General features: G+C 43.5%; 1 protein-coding gene across 2 annotated transcripts in view; it reads right to left on the bottom strand.

Moving 5' to 3' along the window:
* WIPI1 (WD repeat domain, phosphoinositide interacting 1) overlaps positions 1-13,990 on the bottom strand; it is a 412,373-nt gene extending 398,383 nt beyond the window's left edge. The window contains exon 1 of one of the 2 annotated variants that reach the window (XR_013598783.1): positions 12,994-13,990. Coding sequence is in view for 1 of the 2 variants with exons in the window: in XM_078654292.1 (XP_078510418.1) it covers positions 12,994-13,079 (86 nt within the window). In the remaining variant the exon portion in view is untranslated. The remainder of the gene's footprint in view (positions 1-12,993) is intronic. The other variant, XM_078654292.1, reaches the window with a different exon arrangement.
* Between the last annotated feature and the right edge of the window lie 1,786 nt (positions 13,991-15,776).

Here is a 15,776-nt window from a genome sequence, read left to right as displayed (position 1 = left end):
ATAGATAAGATTAGATTAGATTAATTAGATAGCTTAGATAGATAAAAATGAGACCTGTCCTAAGGATCAGTAAACCTAAGTGTAAACTGGGCCTTCTCTTTCCCATTCACATGTGTATCCAGCAACACCACATTACCTCTTGTCCCCTGTGAGTGAGAGAGGTTTGAAGATATTTGCTGTCCACTGCACAAAGAGAATGAAGTCATAGGTCAGGATAGGGGAAAAATACGGGGTCTGCATGAAAATTTGATTTCAGTTCTTTTGGACTTTAATCTTTTTTCTCATTTCATCGACTATGTGCTTTCATCCTAGGGACTATAAGGGAGAGATGACTAGATTGTTTTGATCAGTAGAGCTAAATCATGAGTTAAATAGCTCTTTCCAAACAAGGAGCTTTGTCTTTGTCGGTTCTGTCTCCCTCCATTCCACCTGTCCCCTCCTGTGACGGTTATTAGGGGGGAATTATCTAGCATGAAGTCATATATATTGGCCCATTTTCCACTCAGTTTCACATACATTGTTTGAGGGCCTGCCCTTGGACAGCTTATACTGCTGACTTAGGCCTGCATGACTTGATGGTGCACTTTGTATGTTCCTATTGCGATCTATGGCCAGTGCAGAAACGTGGTCTCTTGTCGCCTCTGACATTCTAACACTTGTGGCACAACAGAACTTGCACTTTTTGGAAACTTTTCTAACTATTGTAAATAATACATTGAACTCAGCATTGCCTCACTCTGTTTCAAAGTCACATAAAAGATGACCGCTAGTAACCAAAAGACAAGAAGTTTTATTATTGCACTTTTAAATAATGATTTTGTTTTACTGAAACTTGATTTTATTGTTTTGGAAATTGTTATTTTGTATTGCTAGTATTTACTCTAATGATATTTAATTAATCAAATCAATAAAAATGTATTCATTCACTTGTGGCAGGGTTAGAACACTTTCAGGTGGGAGCCACTGCGCTGCTTAGTCTACCATTGAAATTATGTATAGGGAGGTATGCCCTCGATGACTTTGGCGACAGCGCTCTAATTACCAGTCACTTGGTGTAACTTGATTGTTGGAACCAATTGTAACGCTTCAACCCAAATCATATTTGCTAGGCCGTGGCGGATGCAGACTGTGCTAGGGTGATGGCTTATCTTTCTTCTAGCTACTCCACTGTAGTTGCTTGGAGTCCCTCTGCCAACTGGTCAGAGCCATGTGTCCCACGCTTGGGAGACCCTCCGCTCTCAGGGCGCACTCTGCTAACCTCCCACCTCTGGGCAGCTTGCTGACCGCTGGATCCGCAAGTAAAATCCTCAGGGCCAGGACTCTGAAATCACAATCTTTGGCCCAGGTGCTGCCCGCTTTCTGCCACCATACGTGTTGCCCAAAACAGCAAGCAGGAATCTCTAGCATACAGTCAAAATATCAACCTCATAACAGCTGAGGTACTGCGCTCCTGTGTATGCCTTTCATTCCTCGTTTTGTTTCATTTACCTCGGACTACTTTCTCCTAAGAAAATATGGATTCTATGGAGACCTCTGCATAGCTACAGCGAGCAATATCCAAGCAGCCATCTTACCAGGCCGTGTCCTCCAGAAAACTCCCTTTTCAACCTCTCACATTCCAGTTTATTTATTATATTTAGCCTACATGAGACTGAAATTACATGCACTGGCCTGTAGATTTATTGGCATCCCATATCAAAGGTTTACACTTATGTCTTTATCATTTCAGCCACTACCAATGGAAGTGGTTGGTGAAAAATCTTTACTTTAATATGGTAAGTAAAAGAGATATTACCAATAGCAACCCTTTTACTCAAAAGACTAATGTGTTCATTTACAATATGTAGTCAGTGTGGTAGTATGTGCGATATAAATTATATCCCAAGTGTGAACACCTTCCAGCAGCTACCAAACCCAGTTTAGTTTAGTTTGGCCTTAAACTGAGGGGGAACCCCTTCCAATGTCTGGTATAAGACACTCGCAACATGCCCAGCCCACCCACTCTTTACTGAATAAAAATCACCAAGCAAGAGGCCATCTCCTGCTTTCAAACTTGAATTCTGGGAAAGAGATTTTAAAGAAGCCGTCTGGTATGTGGGGAGTACATCAATATGACAGTGAGTTGGGCCCTATTGCCAATCCCTGACCACACTGTATCCACTTTGCTTGCTAGGAGATTTATTTTCCTAAATTAAAATAATTTACTATTAAAATAGCCACCCGCATTACTTTTCCTTATAAGACTAAAATAGTGCTGAGGGTGCAGGAGGGAGCAAGTCCCCTCCTCTCCAAGTCTTGCTGTCTGCACATTTGCTGATATCCTGAAATGTAACTATGTGGTTCTTTGATTTTGGTAAATTAGTCCTTTTTTTGTTCAAAGCTTGAAACGTAGACATTGCCTTGGTAACTAATACTTTGAAAGAGTTTCCAACTCCCATTCTCATCTTTCCTTTCTAACGGCAACACCCTCGCCTCAGTCCTAGCATGCCTTACCCCTTTTATCCTCTACAAACATTTTCGCTTACCACAACTAGTCACCCAATGGTGTCTGCAACCAGCATCATGAGGGGCGATTTGTTAATGTTGATTTTGTCAGCATCTAGCTGCAAGCCCCGCAGGTAGCTATACAACCCATCCAAGGCCACCTATAAGCCAGACTGATGGTATGGACAGGCAATGATCCGAGATTACTGAGAGCATTAATTTGATGCCTTCTGAACACCTTTCAGACTCCTGTTCCACTGCTCTGTGACCATTCCTAGTTTAAAAATGCTGTGAATAAACACTGCATTTAAAGTTTCTTACTGCACCAAATCTATGCTCTTAAAAGCTTGAACTCCTGGCTGAAGTTAGCACTCTTTGCCTGGTCAGGTTACTAGTGTGCTTGCCCTAATCAATGAAAGGACTGTAGCTAGTTCATAGTTTGCATTTCAAGCTCTGGTATCGGCCTACTTAACCTTATTCAGCAGTAGGTCAACGACAAGTCTCCTCCAGGACAACTTTTTTTTTTGTTGAAATCTTTAATAGTGTAACAGATGGTGGATTATGTATCAATTAAGGTAAATCCATAATAGATAGATCACGCCCGTCTCCAGAGGCCTGGAGAATATTCTTTTTCTATACATAGAGAGTGTAGTTCTTTTAGAATGTCTCGAGGCCTGGTGCCCGTTTGTGAGTTCTAACTTAATGCAGTATAAGAAAGAGGTGCTGGTCAAATATCCCCCTTTTTTGATTTGCAAAGAGGCGTTCGTCAAGGATGCCCCTTGTCTCCTTTTCTTTTTAATTTGGCCTTAGAACCTTTCCTTTCCAAACTCCGTCAAAACCCCCTCATCCAAGGTTTCCAATTATCAGATTCCCACATAAAATTAGCCGCATACGCAGACGACATCCTTCTTTTTGTCTCCAATCCTACTGTCTCAATTCCCGCCTTCCTCACTGAGGTCCATGCCTACTCTCAAATATCGGGCTATAAACTTAACAACGATAAATGCGAGATCCTTCCTTTAAATAAATTTACATTCCAACCTGATTTTGCCGCCTCTAACTTTACATGGAAGGCCTCTACTATTAAATACCTTGGCCTGCATATCACCCCCACCATCCCAGATACTATTTCCCTTTGTATGTCCAAATGCATCCAAAAATTGGCGGATCTCACATCCAAGTGGCACCCTCTTTATTTATCCTGGTGGGGTCGCCTTGATACCATTAAAATGATGATGTCTTCCATTGTCCTATATACTCTCTCCAATATTCCAGTCCCCATCCCCTCCAAATTTTTCAAAAAGATTAACTCTACTCTAACGTCCTTTCTTTGGAATAAAAAGAAACCCCGAATGTCTCTAATCCGTCTGATTCGTCCTAAATCAGAGGGTGGGGTTAACTTTCCCGACTTTCCTGCTTACCACAAAGCATTCCAACTGCGAGAAGCCTCCTTTTGGCTACAGGACCCCAGCGCCCCCTGTCCTCTATGGACTAAATTTGAACGTCTTCTTCTTCCCCCTTTTCCTTTGCTGAATATCTCTCCTTTTCTCGTAAGCCGGTTTCCATCTCTACTCCTATTCACAAATTTACTGCTAAATTGCTCCTGTCTTCTTCTCATTCTCCCCCCTCAACCATTGCGGACTTTCTTTCCTCCCCCATTTGGCATAACACCTCCTTACTCATTCGTAACAGACCCTTCTTTTGGAAAACATGGCATAACAGGGGCCTGCGGTGGATTTCCCAACTCTTTTCTCACTCCTCTTTCTTATCTTTTGATATTCTTCGTTCCCGTTATAACTTACCTACTTCCTTTGCTCGCAACTATCAAGTGCTTAAGGATACAATCCTAGCGAAATATAACTGTTTCTCTCAGCTTCCCCCTCCCCCTGCTCCATCCACTCTCCCTTCCTCACTTCACTCCTTTTTACGCACTACACCAAAGGCTGCTGCTATCTACAAGCACCTCCACACAGGCGAATCTCCCAGACCTAAATCCAAAGTGGAGGAGTGCTGGGAGCATGATTTGTCTGTATCCTGGCCAATTTCCTTTTGGGACAAAATTTGGACTAAGATTCGCAAATCCTCGAGAGCAGCAACCCTCACACAGACTTTGTTTTTTATTTACAACAGACTTCTCCTCACACCTCATGATCTCCACAAATGCTTTCCTAACACCCCTGCCACATGTTGGTCTTGTTCATCGCCACAAGCTACTATAATTCACATGTTATTTTTGTGCACTCATGTCCGTAGTTTTTGGTTACAGGTCTGGGCTCTAATTAATTTGATTTTCCACACTTGTATCCCTTTTTCTCATACACATGTTTTCATGGGTAGCCTTTCCCCTTGCTGGGATAACAGTGATCTAAAGCCTCAGATTGTCGACTTATTACTGGCCGCCGCCTTCCAACAAATAACGGTCAATTGGAAAGACTCCTCCAATGTTTCCTTCAAGGCGTGGTGGTTTAATGTTTGCCACAATCACAGACTTGACACTGCTTATGTTTTTCCGGCATGTATGGCTACGAAACGCATGGACTTATGGACACCCGTCACGCTTTATTTGGATTCATGTTCTAAATGCTCGTTTCACCCTCCACCTTCACAACAGGAAGTCCTCAAACCTCCTTAATTGCTCGATACATTCCCTTTTTTCTTCGTTATATCACTTTCTTATTCCTTTCCAATGTTTTTATGCTTCTCTTGTTTATTGCTTAACATACTTTCCCTTTACCTTTTCCTTTTCTTTTGTCTGGTACCCAGATTTACCCTCTCATAATATCTACATATGAATGATTGCTTATTTTGCTTACAATCTTTAACTTAATGTTCTAATGTATTTTGTTTTTGACACCTGGATTTTTTCTCATCATTATCCAATAAAACTTCTTTGAACTTAAAAAAAAGAAAGAGGTGCTGGTCTTTTCTGCCTTCAAATGAGAGTTTTCGCTCAGTCTGATCACAAACGAGAATAAGACACACGGACTCTTTCCTTCTAGACTGTACACAGAATGCTCTGCCTCAAACTCCTGTTCTTCACAGCATCTCAAAAGCACAGCTTTCCACTGCTCACACTTGCCATCATTGAAACATTTCACATTCTTCTCCCTTTCCTCTTTCAGTGCTTCCTTGTCATGCTTTCCTCCACCCACATTCTTTCCACTCCCTCATTTATTCGTGCTAGTATATTTTTACAGTGCATCGAAGCAACCACTTCAGTCGGCCTGTTTTTGTTATGGAGGCTGCAGAATTATCTGCTCGCTTTCCAATGATGTCCTGTCTGTGTGGCTTAAAGTAGGTCTGTGCATACTTTTATTATTATGCGGCTAGACATGGATTAATAGGCTTGCACAATTTCCTGCATGTTTTACTTACGCTTACACTAAACCCATCCCTTCCTCCGAGGGGCAGATGTTCAGGCGGAAATGTTCTAATAATGGACCGTCGCGAGGAGAGCCGGTACTTGAAAAAATGTATTCTTGTTAACACATTGTGAAAATATGGATACTGCTGTGATCGCACCTTTGCCCACCGCTTGTTTGAAGGGCTCACTTGTGGGCAGGTTCTATGTTTTTCTACCCAGCCCATGTAGTGTCCCTTCGAGCCAGACAGGGCACCTTCTGTAGTTTATTGCATCAGCAGTGCATTCCTCACCAAAGGAGACCACCAGGATGCTCTTCTCAGGTGCCAGCTGATCAGACAAGCCTAACTCCTTCTATGCATAGATACTATTCCCTGATTAATTACAATGAAACAAGAGACCAACACAGGGGATTTGTTTTATTTATTGCATGGCTGAAAAGAAGGCTGTTTTAGAGAATTTTCGGGAACTAATTTTGTCATTAAATGCAGTCTGCGTGATTGACATGTGGCAGTGCAATCCCCTCAAGGGTCCATCTGCAACCCTAGAAATGTATTTTAATATATTGTCTGATAGCCAACATATGTAATGCGAGTGTGTCATATCTGTAGTCTGTTTTTTATTTCCAGCTCTGAACCTGCCTCTTTCAACCAGGTCCAAGATCCTGTGTGAGTCTGGTGCTTGTATGTTCATATTTCCTGGGGCTTGAAGCCCCAGGAAATATGAACATACAAGCGGAACATACAAGCGGAACATACAGGCGCGATTCGTCCATTGGGGCGTGGGGGCGTAGCCCCCCCTGCCCGACGCCGCCCGCAGCTCCCTCATGACAATCATGTCAATGAATCAACATGACGTCAGACCGCCGGGCGGGCGTCATGTTGATTCATTGACATGATTGTACAGGCGGCAACACAAGTACGCATGCGTGGGGACGGAGGGTGAATTTTTACCCGTGCCCACGCATGCGCACTTGTGTTTTGGCGGCGTTGCGCATGCCCATCAGGAGCCCTAATGTGCGTGCTGCGGGCGAGAGGGTACCTGTGCCCCTGGCGCCAGGATTGGCCAGGGGCGCTGTGAGCCTGTGACGTGTGGGGGGCAGAGCCCAGAGGTGGCGCGGACCGGGACCGGCAGCAAGGTAAGAGTGTGTGTTTTTCGGTGTTCCAGTAAACTAGCTTGCACAAATGACTTGAGATAGTTCAGTGTGTTAAAGCAACAGCTGCAGAAATGTGTGCGTCTATTCCAGGTCACCCGTTTATTTCACGGCATGGGGTTTTGGAAATGTAAAAATTCTCAGAATTTCTATTTTGATAGTTGCAACAACAGCCTTCAACAGATTTCATTTTATGAACATTTTCCAGAAAATGAGTTAACAACTTTGTCACCACAAATATAATGTACTCTTTGAACTAAGGTTATCAAATTTCAAAATGTTAACAAACGGTAGAGGCGGAATAGCATGATATATGCATTTATTATTGCATGCATGTTGGTGTATGTGAATTTGTATAGTACATACCTAGGGCTTACAGGATGGCAAATACATGGGCGGTAGAAGGTTTCCAGCATAAAAAGGTAGGGGTGATGTAATATGTAAACTGGCAAATCCTTCAACATCGATCCTAAAGGCTTGTTAAAGTCCATAATTTATTTTTATATGGTCATAAAAATACATGAATGATGGATGGATGCAGGGTGGGTGCATTAATGATTGTTCGGTGGATGGGTGGGTGGATGGGTGCATGGATGGATGCATGCATGATGGGTGGATGGATGCATGAATGATGGATGCAGGATGGATGGGTGGGTGGATGCATGAATGAATGATGTATGGATGCAGGATGGGTGGATGGATGGATGGGTGGATGCATGAATGATGTATGGATGGATGCATGGATGCATGCATGATTGGTGGATGCATGATGGATGGATGGATGGATGCATGAATGATGTATGGATGGATGCATGCATGGATGCATGCATGATGGGTGGATGCATGATGGATGGATGGGTGGATGGATGGATTGGTGGGTGCATGAATGATGTATGGATGCGGGATGAGTGGGTGGATGGATGGGTGGATGTATGAATGATGTATGGAAGGATGCATGCATGATGGGTGGATGCATGATGGATGGATGGGTGGATGCATGAATGAATGATGTATGGATGCAGGGTGGGTGGGTGGATAGATGGCTGGATGCATGAATGATGTATGGATGGATGCAAGGTGGTTCGGGCTCGCTCGATCGCTGCGGTGCGATATGCAAATTAGTTTACGGCCCACCACTTTCAAATGTCACCCGCCGCCCCTGGGGGCTTCTCTTCAGTGGTACTGCCGTAGCTTTACCTCTTGCGTTCCATTGGATGGGTACAGATTAGGGGGGACAGTGCAGATAATACACTCAATTACATTCAATTTGATGTGCCAGAAGAGGCCAACATGGCCTCAAGTTATTTCCTTATTCCGACACACTTAACGCCCCAGCCTTCAAACCGTCCCCAGTCGGCCCCTGTACAGCAGACAGGAAATGGAACTCCACTCACTGGTTCGCCACTGAGGTCACCGACTTTGCACATCGCCTTTTCTGCACATTTCTGAGTAGGCCTCCGCCCTCTTCTGAACGGTCTTTGGGTCTTGTAATGTCTGGACTGTCCGCTCTCCATCATTCCCTGTGACACATTCAGGAGGTGACCACTGGTGGTGAATGCAGCAGCGTCATTTCCTCTCTCTCCAGCTGCCCTCAAGACCAAGGCACCCCCACCCCGGGGCCTTACTCTTCCCTGCTGGGTCCATGCCAGTGAATGTTGTGTCGCACTCACACTGGTATGTAGAGCAGCTCCTGACACTGACACCTCGGCCTCACCTCGACCATGCGGCTTCTGAGCAAGGCTTCGAGCCAGGCAGCTTCACAGCGTGACAGGAGCGGGCTTCATTCCAGAGTCAGGCAGGGCATGTCAGGACAATATCCCAAGCTGCACGTATGACAGCATCAGCTTCCTTCAGCCTTCCGGTGCCCACCCTACAGCATCGGGCGGCGCAGCTGCGGTGACTTCCTAGCTCACGCTGTTGCCTTGGGACCATCAACAACAATTAAATAACAATGCTAATATTAGTAATGACCTCACTAACTGACGCAGTGCTCTCAAGCTGTCCTACGTCATAAGTGTGCGAATTAGCTGGCCCCGTTTTCACTTTGAATGGTTGTATATACTGTCTGTATTTGTAATGCAAAATCAAAACTGGAAGTGCCACAGTAACTTGTTTTGTACGCCACTTGTTACCCCCAATGTGCTGATTCACAGCACTGTAAATTATAGTTTTTATTATTCCAAAAAAAGGGCACTCTAAATATCGACCTTGGGATGAAGAAATGCTGAGTGAACCACACTTACGGTCAAAAACTGCAACCAGCAGGCTTTATATGCCGATCTTAACTACTGGTGCTTAACTCACAGAGCCATTCCTACAGTTCCTTAAAGACACTCACTCTACATAGATTTATTTGAAAAGTTTTATAACGCGCATACATGCCCCAAAGGGCTATCAGAGTGCTGTACAACAGACGTACGTTAGCATGAGTACAGTACAATATAGAACATAAGAAGTACCTAAGACATAAAAAAAAGTCATGGGGAGCACGGGGAAGGCAACATAAAACAAAAAAAGAAGAGGTGATCCACAGCAGTGGCGGCGAGTCCATTAGGGCGCTGACCGAGAGAGAGAGAGAGAGAGAGAGAGAGAGAGAGAGAGAGAGAGAGAGAGAGAGAGAGAGACGATTCTGTCCAAGACAGGACTCAGCAGAGGACCATGCTGGCGGGACCGGCTGCAGGAGAGTTACCCATGATGGAGTCCACGGAGTTGAGACAGCCGGAGGTGCACTGCTGCAGGCGGTGAGGAAGCAGCTCGGGAGACAAGGCTTGGCTTTGTAACACCTAACAAAGGCTGCAGTGTCACAGCACTCTGGTAAGTGTTGGGCTCCTACATCCCATTCCGAGTGTTATTGGTGGGCGGGCCGTTAGCATCCCAGGATCAGGGACGTGCTCTACCCATTCCAGGGCTCTAACTACCCTGCTATAGGCAGGCCTGTCAGAAGGATATACAGCAGTGGTCTAATCATTCTATTGAGGCTCCTGAAATGACAAACACTACACTGCAAGTTATACCGCACTACAATTAAGCTAAAAGCCAGAGGGGGTGAAGTGCACACCTTCTAACATATATATAGGGCCACTATTTCTCTCCATACTACACTATCACTTTGCTCCACGTTATTTTCATCTGAAATGTTTGACTGGTTTGTTTTGTTTTACATAGTATTTATTTGTTGTGATAAAGTGAAAAGCACTGTGATATATCCGTTTTATTCAGTATGTATACAGACATGTGTAAGAGGTGTGGCGCCGCGGCCAGGGCGACTGAGACTGGAATCTGGGGACCACGGTTCGATCCCCGGCTCCGGCGGCAGATTAGCCCAGCACCATGCGACTCTGGGCAATAGCTCGCTTAATCTTCCCGACGGCCCCCCAGCGCCTAGAGACCCTTACGGGTGATTGTGAGCTTTACAAATGTGGACTTAGATTTGCTTAGACATGTCAGCCCTGCTGCTGAGACAGCAGGCTAATGGGGTCACCAAGTAATGTTATCCTTCAGGGATGGTGGCACCCCTTCTCCACGATGTACGGATTGCTCACACGAGGTATAAAAGTTCACTCATGAAAGATAAAATTAAAAAGTCTCTTTGTGCCTTTACAATTGATACAGTTTGGAAGTACATTTGGTGCATATCATTAACTTTAAATGATACCCTCAGGACCACGAGAAGGCTGAGCATACAATCACACACCTGGAAACCCTCTCAGTTGACAAGTCACACGATACAAATATCAATAGATTAATTGACACACACACACACACTGCTCTCTGTCTTACTGTCTCTCTGCCTACCCCTCTGTCTGACTCGCTTCCTCTCATCCTCTTTTATGCTCCCGCCCGCACACCCCACTATTTTTAGTTGACAAGTTAGAATATGCATGGCACCTTTGTTACACCACTGCTTGAAGAGGAGGGTTTTAAAACCTTTTCTGAAGGAAACAGTGTGAGCAGGCCATTCTTGTCCGCTCACAGTGCAGCCTTGTAAATATTTTCTCCCCATCGTATCACCTGCAAGGGCTGGATGCCATAGGTCCCTCCATTACATGGGTTTTGTATTCTGCCTTACGATAGGACAGTGGACGCTCTTGGCATACGGAAGTGTTTTTATTAAAGGACCACCAGAAGCTCCATAATATGCAAAGTAGTATTAGCCTGTGTCACATGTGCCATACTTGAATTCTTTTGTGCCTTAATGATGTTCTAACTACAATTGCTTTACGAATCTTCTTTCTTTCTCAAATTTGCTTGAAAATGCACCATTTGCCCACTCTTTTTTTAAAATGTTCCCGGGGGTGGGGAGGGAGGACTCCCCCAAATTCCACGTAGGTGGTTTGGGCTTGCTGGCTATGCTTGCAACATTGCATTATCGCTATTGTTTTACGCCTCACCACTTTCGAATGTTCGAATGTCACCAGCCGCCACTGATCCACAGGTATCGGCCCAACTAGTAAGCGCTGTAAAGTTCCAGGAGAGCTGTATATCAAAAAGGACAACCAAACACATTTTGAACACAGGTAAAAAGACTGTCAAACAGAAGGTGGAAGTAAATAGAGAATGGCATTGGGGCTATTGCTGAGGAAAGTCATTCAGGAGTAGCCATTTGACATGCTTTTTTTAATGAAACAGTCGATAGGTTGGATCTGATCTCAGGAGGAAGGGCACTCCAAATTCTTGAAGGATGGTATTCACTAAGAAGGGTTAGCAAAGATACCTCATACCACCCGAAGATCTGTGGCTGGGGCCTTTTAGGACATATGTGGTGAACTAGCGGCAGAGGCTGTGCATGTATGAGCAAATTCTCCTCTTTAAGCACCAGGGGGAAACTTTATTTTGGGGCATAAAATATTACCTGGGACGACAAACTGAACAATCATTCCACAACATAAGTGGTTACTTGTAAATTCAGTTAAATTGTTTACAAGAGGGTCAATTGCTGTTGCATCCGGGCCTTCTTGTTTTTTATGCTGGGCTGTATATTTTGTGCACTGTAAAGTTTGCCTTGAACTCTGTCGAAGATGTAATGTTCTTTTCATTTCGAACATGTTCCGTGTGTATTACAACATTGATGTATATCAAAAGAAATATCTGGTTTGCCACCTGGCACGCTTCTGCCACTCAAAAGTGAATGAAGTAATTTCCTTCCTGTTGCATCGCTTCATCCCTAGTCGTGCTCACGTGATGTAACACAAGGAAAGAGACAGTCCTGCTCAATGAGCTCAGGGCGGGGGAGGGGGAAAGAGGGGGCAGCCTGTCAAATGAACCAAAATAGGACAGAACAAAGAAAGAATGTGCAAACGCCTAGGGAAACAAATGAGTTTCCAGTGTACGGAAAAAGCAAACGTAGAAAAAAATAGAACCAAGTAATATTGTGGCTTAAAAACATACTAAGGGCTTCTTTTCGAGGCATGGACCAGGTTGTCAATGACTGACCAGTATAATTTTGTGAAGATATTTGTTTTATAATGTTTGATTAAAACAACACGCAATAAAAATCCACTAGAAAACCCTGGACATTTTGTTTCTGTCTTATGTTTATTGTGAAACAACTGTCCAAAATTATGCAGGGAGGAGAATGAAATAAAACGTTACAACTTCCTGAAGTGTAAAATGTGTGTATGTCACAAGGGAAGTTATACTTTTGCCTACTATTTTAGGGCATTGAAAAGAGAAGAACTTTTTTAACTTCCTTTAAGCTACAAAATGACTATTTTCCCCAGATTATTGTTTGATCGTGGCCACTGTCCACTATACGTGTTATTGTAAGATTCTCGCATTCCTCATCAAATTTTACAACAGCAAGATAATGAATTACTAACATGTCGTCAAAACAATGAAGTTAATATAAAATCCACACCTATGAAGTGCACTTCGTGGATGACTAGGATTCAAAGTCGTGACACACAGATATCTGCATTATTAAGCCACCGTAAAGGAAAGCAGCAGCCGCCCCTTAACGCAGAGTAACCCCAAAATGTCCACAGAAGTGACTTACGTGCAGTCCTGGTTATAGGAAAAGCATTTGAGCACCTCCGCGGCCCCGGGGACCTCGGAACTCTCCTCTCCTCGACCCGGATCCATCGCCAGTCCCGGGGGGCAGGGCCGGCACGGCTGGATTCAACCGCGGCCTCCGTGCTTAGTCGCGCAGGGAACCAACCTACAGCTATGTGTCACTTTGTTTTGGTTTTTAGAAAACGACAGTCAAAAATGTTTATCCTGTCCAAGGATTCCAGTTAAATACAAGGATGTCTCACGGAAGAAAAAAATCACAAAAGGTCGGGAACTGTGTTGATACCCAATATTTTCCTACAATAAACACATTTCAAAATGTTCAATAAAATCAGAATCCTTTAAATATATCATGTGAAATCCGTGAGTTAATGCAAACAAATGTCATTTAAAATTGCGAGGTCATAAAAAAAATCCGAGCAATTCGCTGCATAACAAGTATTCAAACAGCTGATTGGTGTTTAAAATGTTCAAGTGTTTCCAGGACAAAAAGTAGCAAAACTTCTGAATTAGTCTTCAAAATTCATGGATTTCTGGGTTATGTGGTCTAGCTTCTTTCACGGGTTAAAACATACATTTTAATGCATACACAAATGCAGCCAGACTTCGTAGACCTCAAATCCTTTGCTGTTGTTTAAGGCAGGCTGTTGAGGATTGTTTAAAAATCTGTCCTTTATTTCTTCTGTAAGAGGCGATGTATTTAATGTTGAGGACCCCTCGTTACAGTATCGGCTCCGAAAATGCTTCCCTCACAGAAACTGGAAAACATACGCCGGTTCTACTTTTAGCTACCCCGGGTACTTGTTGCACCGAATCCACATATCACTCAGTCGCTTTACCAAGCTCCTCTGTGCCCAGAGGTATCCCTCCGCCGTGTAATCTGCCTGCGTCCGCCAGCACTAGATCCTGCCACGGTAGCGGCTAGCTCCCATCACCAGGAAACAACACCGCGGCGTCTTGGATCACCTGACTGCAACGTCACTGCTATGGATTTGCGCATTCGTGGTGTGGCGTCTCAACCCCGCCCCTTCTGTGACATATTTACTCTCAGGAGCTCGAACACGCATGCGCTCGATTGATGTTTCGAATGCGCCCTAGTTTTACATAGTTTGCAGCTCAGAGATAGGGAGGGCGAATGCAACAGTGTAACTGAATGTTTACAAACCTCAGTCTGACCGCATTCCATGCTACCTTCTAAAAATATATCAGAGCTCTTCTTTTCTTCGAAATACAATTGAGTGTACGTGGGGGCAGTCAAAATCATGGCAAAACAAATATTCTGTATTTTGTTTCCTTCAGGTGAAAGACACAGCTGAAATGAAAATTACATGCAAGTTAAGTTAATCAGTGAGAAATGCACTATTGTACATTATGAAACCTCTATTAGTTAATGCACTGAAGAGGTCTGTGTGTAACCAGTGAACCACATAACTGAATACTATGGCAGGACGGAGGCTCCGATTATGCTTTCTCATTTCTTTACTAGAAATGCTCAGCAGCTAATCAGAACACAGTAAAGAAAAACACAACTACATTACCCATGAATACTCTGGGTAACCATGGAGAATACACGCTATATATATTACACCCCTTTTGTAATATACTTTGAGCACGACTGTTGCTGAATGCGCCGCTTCTCATTTCCGCACCGTCACTCGATGGTATGGACGGTGCATGGAGCGACTGTTTATTCCCACATGATGATATGCCGCCACGGGGTGGTCTGATGGGATTTTTTGAAGCCCAGTGAGACTCTATTTATTTTTCCACACATGTGTCCGTGTGATCCTTGTTCACCACTTAGGACAGCACACCACTTTTGACCTAAAATAAAAAGACACCACATAGACAAAAGCATACATAAAATAAGCACATGCCATTAATTAAACAGCCGTAATTAATAAGACGATAGACAAACTGACAAGGTTAGCTAATTATTTTTAAAACGTACTTGCTGCAACATAGAGCACATAATGTTAAACCCATATGTTCGTGAATGCAATTTTATTCTAGGTTGATTTAATTTTCTCACTACACACATTATTCATTTTGTTACTGAATTATGGAAGTATAACTTCGCGAGCTGAAATCATTTTATTTCTAAATCTCGCTCCATCAACTCCCTCATACAGTGATTTCCAAATCACCACACCACACCCAACATTTAGTAAATTTTATCTAATATGAACATGATTCAATTCCACTGAGTTAGTATTTCTTAAAGACTTGTCTCAGCTGTTTGTTTGCAACTATCATATTGAGCTTTACGAAACTCCTCCAGCTCTATTTCTCTCTCCTGTTCCTTTCTGATTTTGTAAATCCTTCTCTTTTCTTTCATGTACTTCTTTCTTGTGTGTAACATGCAACTGATCTTAATCAAAACTATCACAAAAATTATTACAAATAAAGGTGTTAGAATCTTGCCAAGAACTGAACCACCAATCTCTTGAAACCAGGTTTTGATAGCCTGAAATCTTTTGGAAAGACGTTCTGAAAAATCATCCTCTTCTAATGGGACTATTTCCGAATGCATCTCTGTGATGTTCTTAATGTACATTTCAATGTTTCTGCTTTCATCTGGGATATATGTACAGCAATGCCGAACATGTAAAATGCCATAGACTCCTCCCTCTTTGGCTAGGAGTATGTCCAAGGCAAGGCGATTCTGCATCACCATCGATCTGATTGCAATAACCTCGGTATCCACTAATTGGAAACCACCAGCTGTATCAGTTGACAATCTATCAACAATTGTGGACAATTTCCTGA

The sequence above is a fragment of the Lissotriton helveticus genome, chromosome 7 (assembly GCF_964261635.1).
Source record: "Lissotriton helveticus chromosome 7, aLisHel1.1, whole genome shotgun sequence".
Taxonomy (NCBI): Eukaryota; Metazoa; Chordata; class Amphibia; order Caudata; family Salamandridae; genus Lissotriton; species Lissotriton helveticus.
This window is presented reverse-complemented; position numbering and strand designations above follow the sequence as displayed.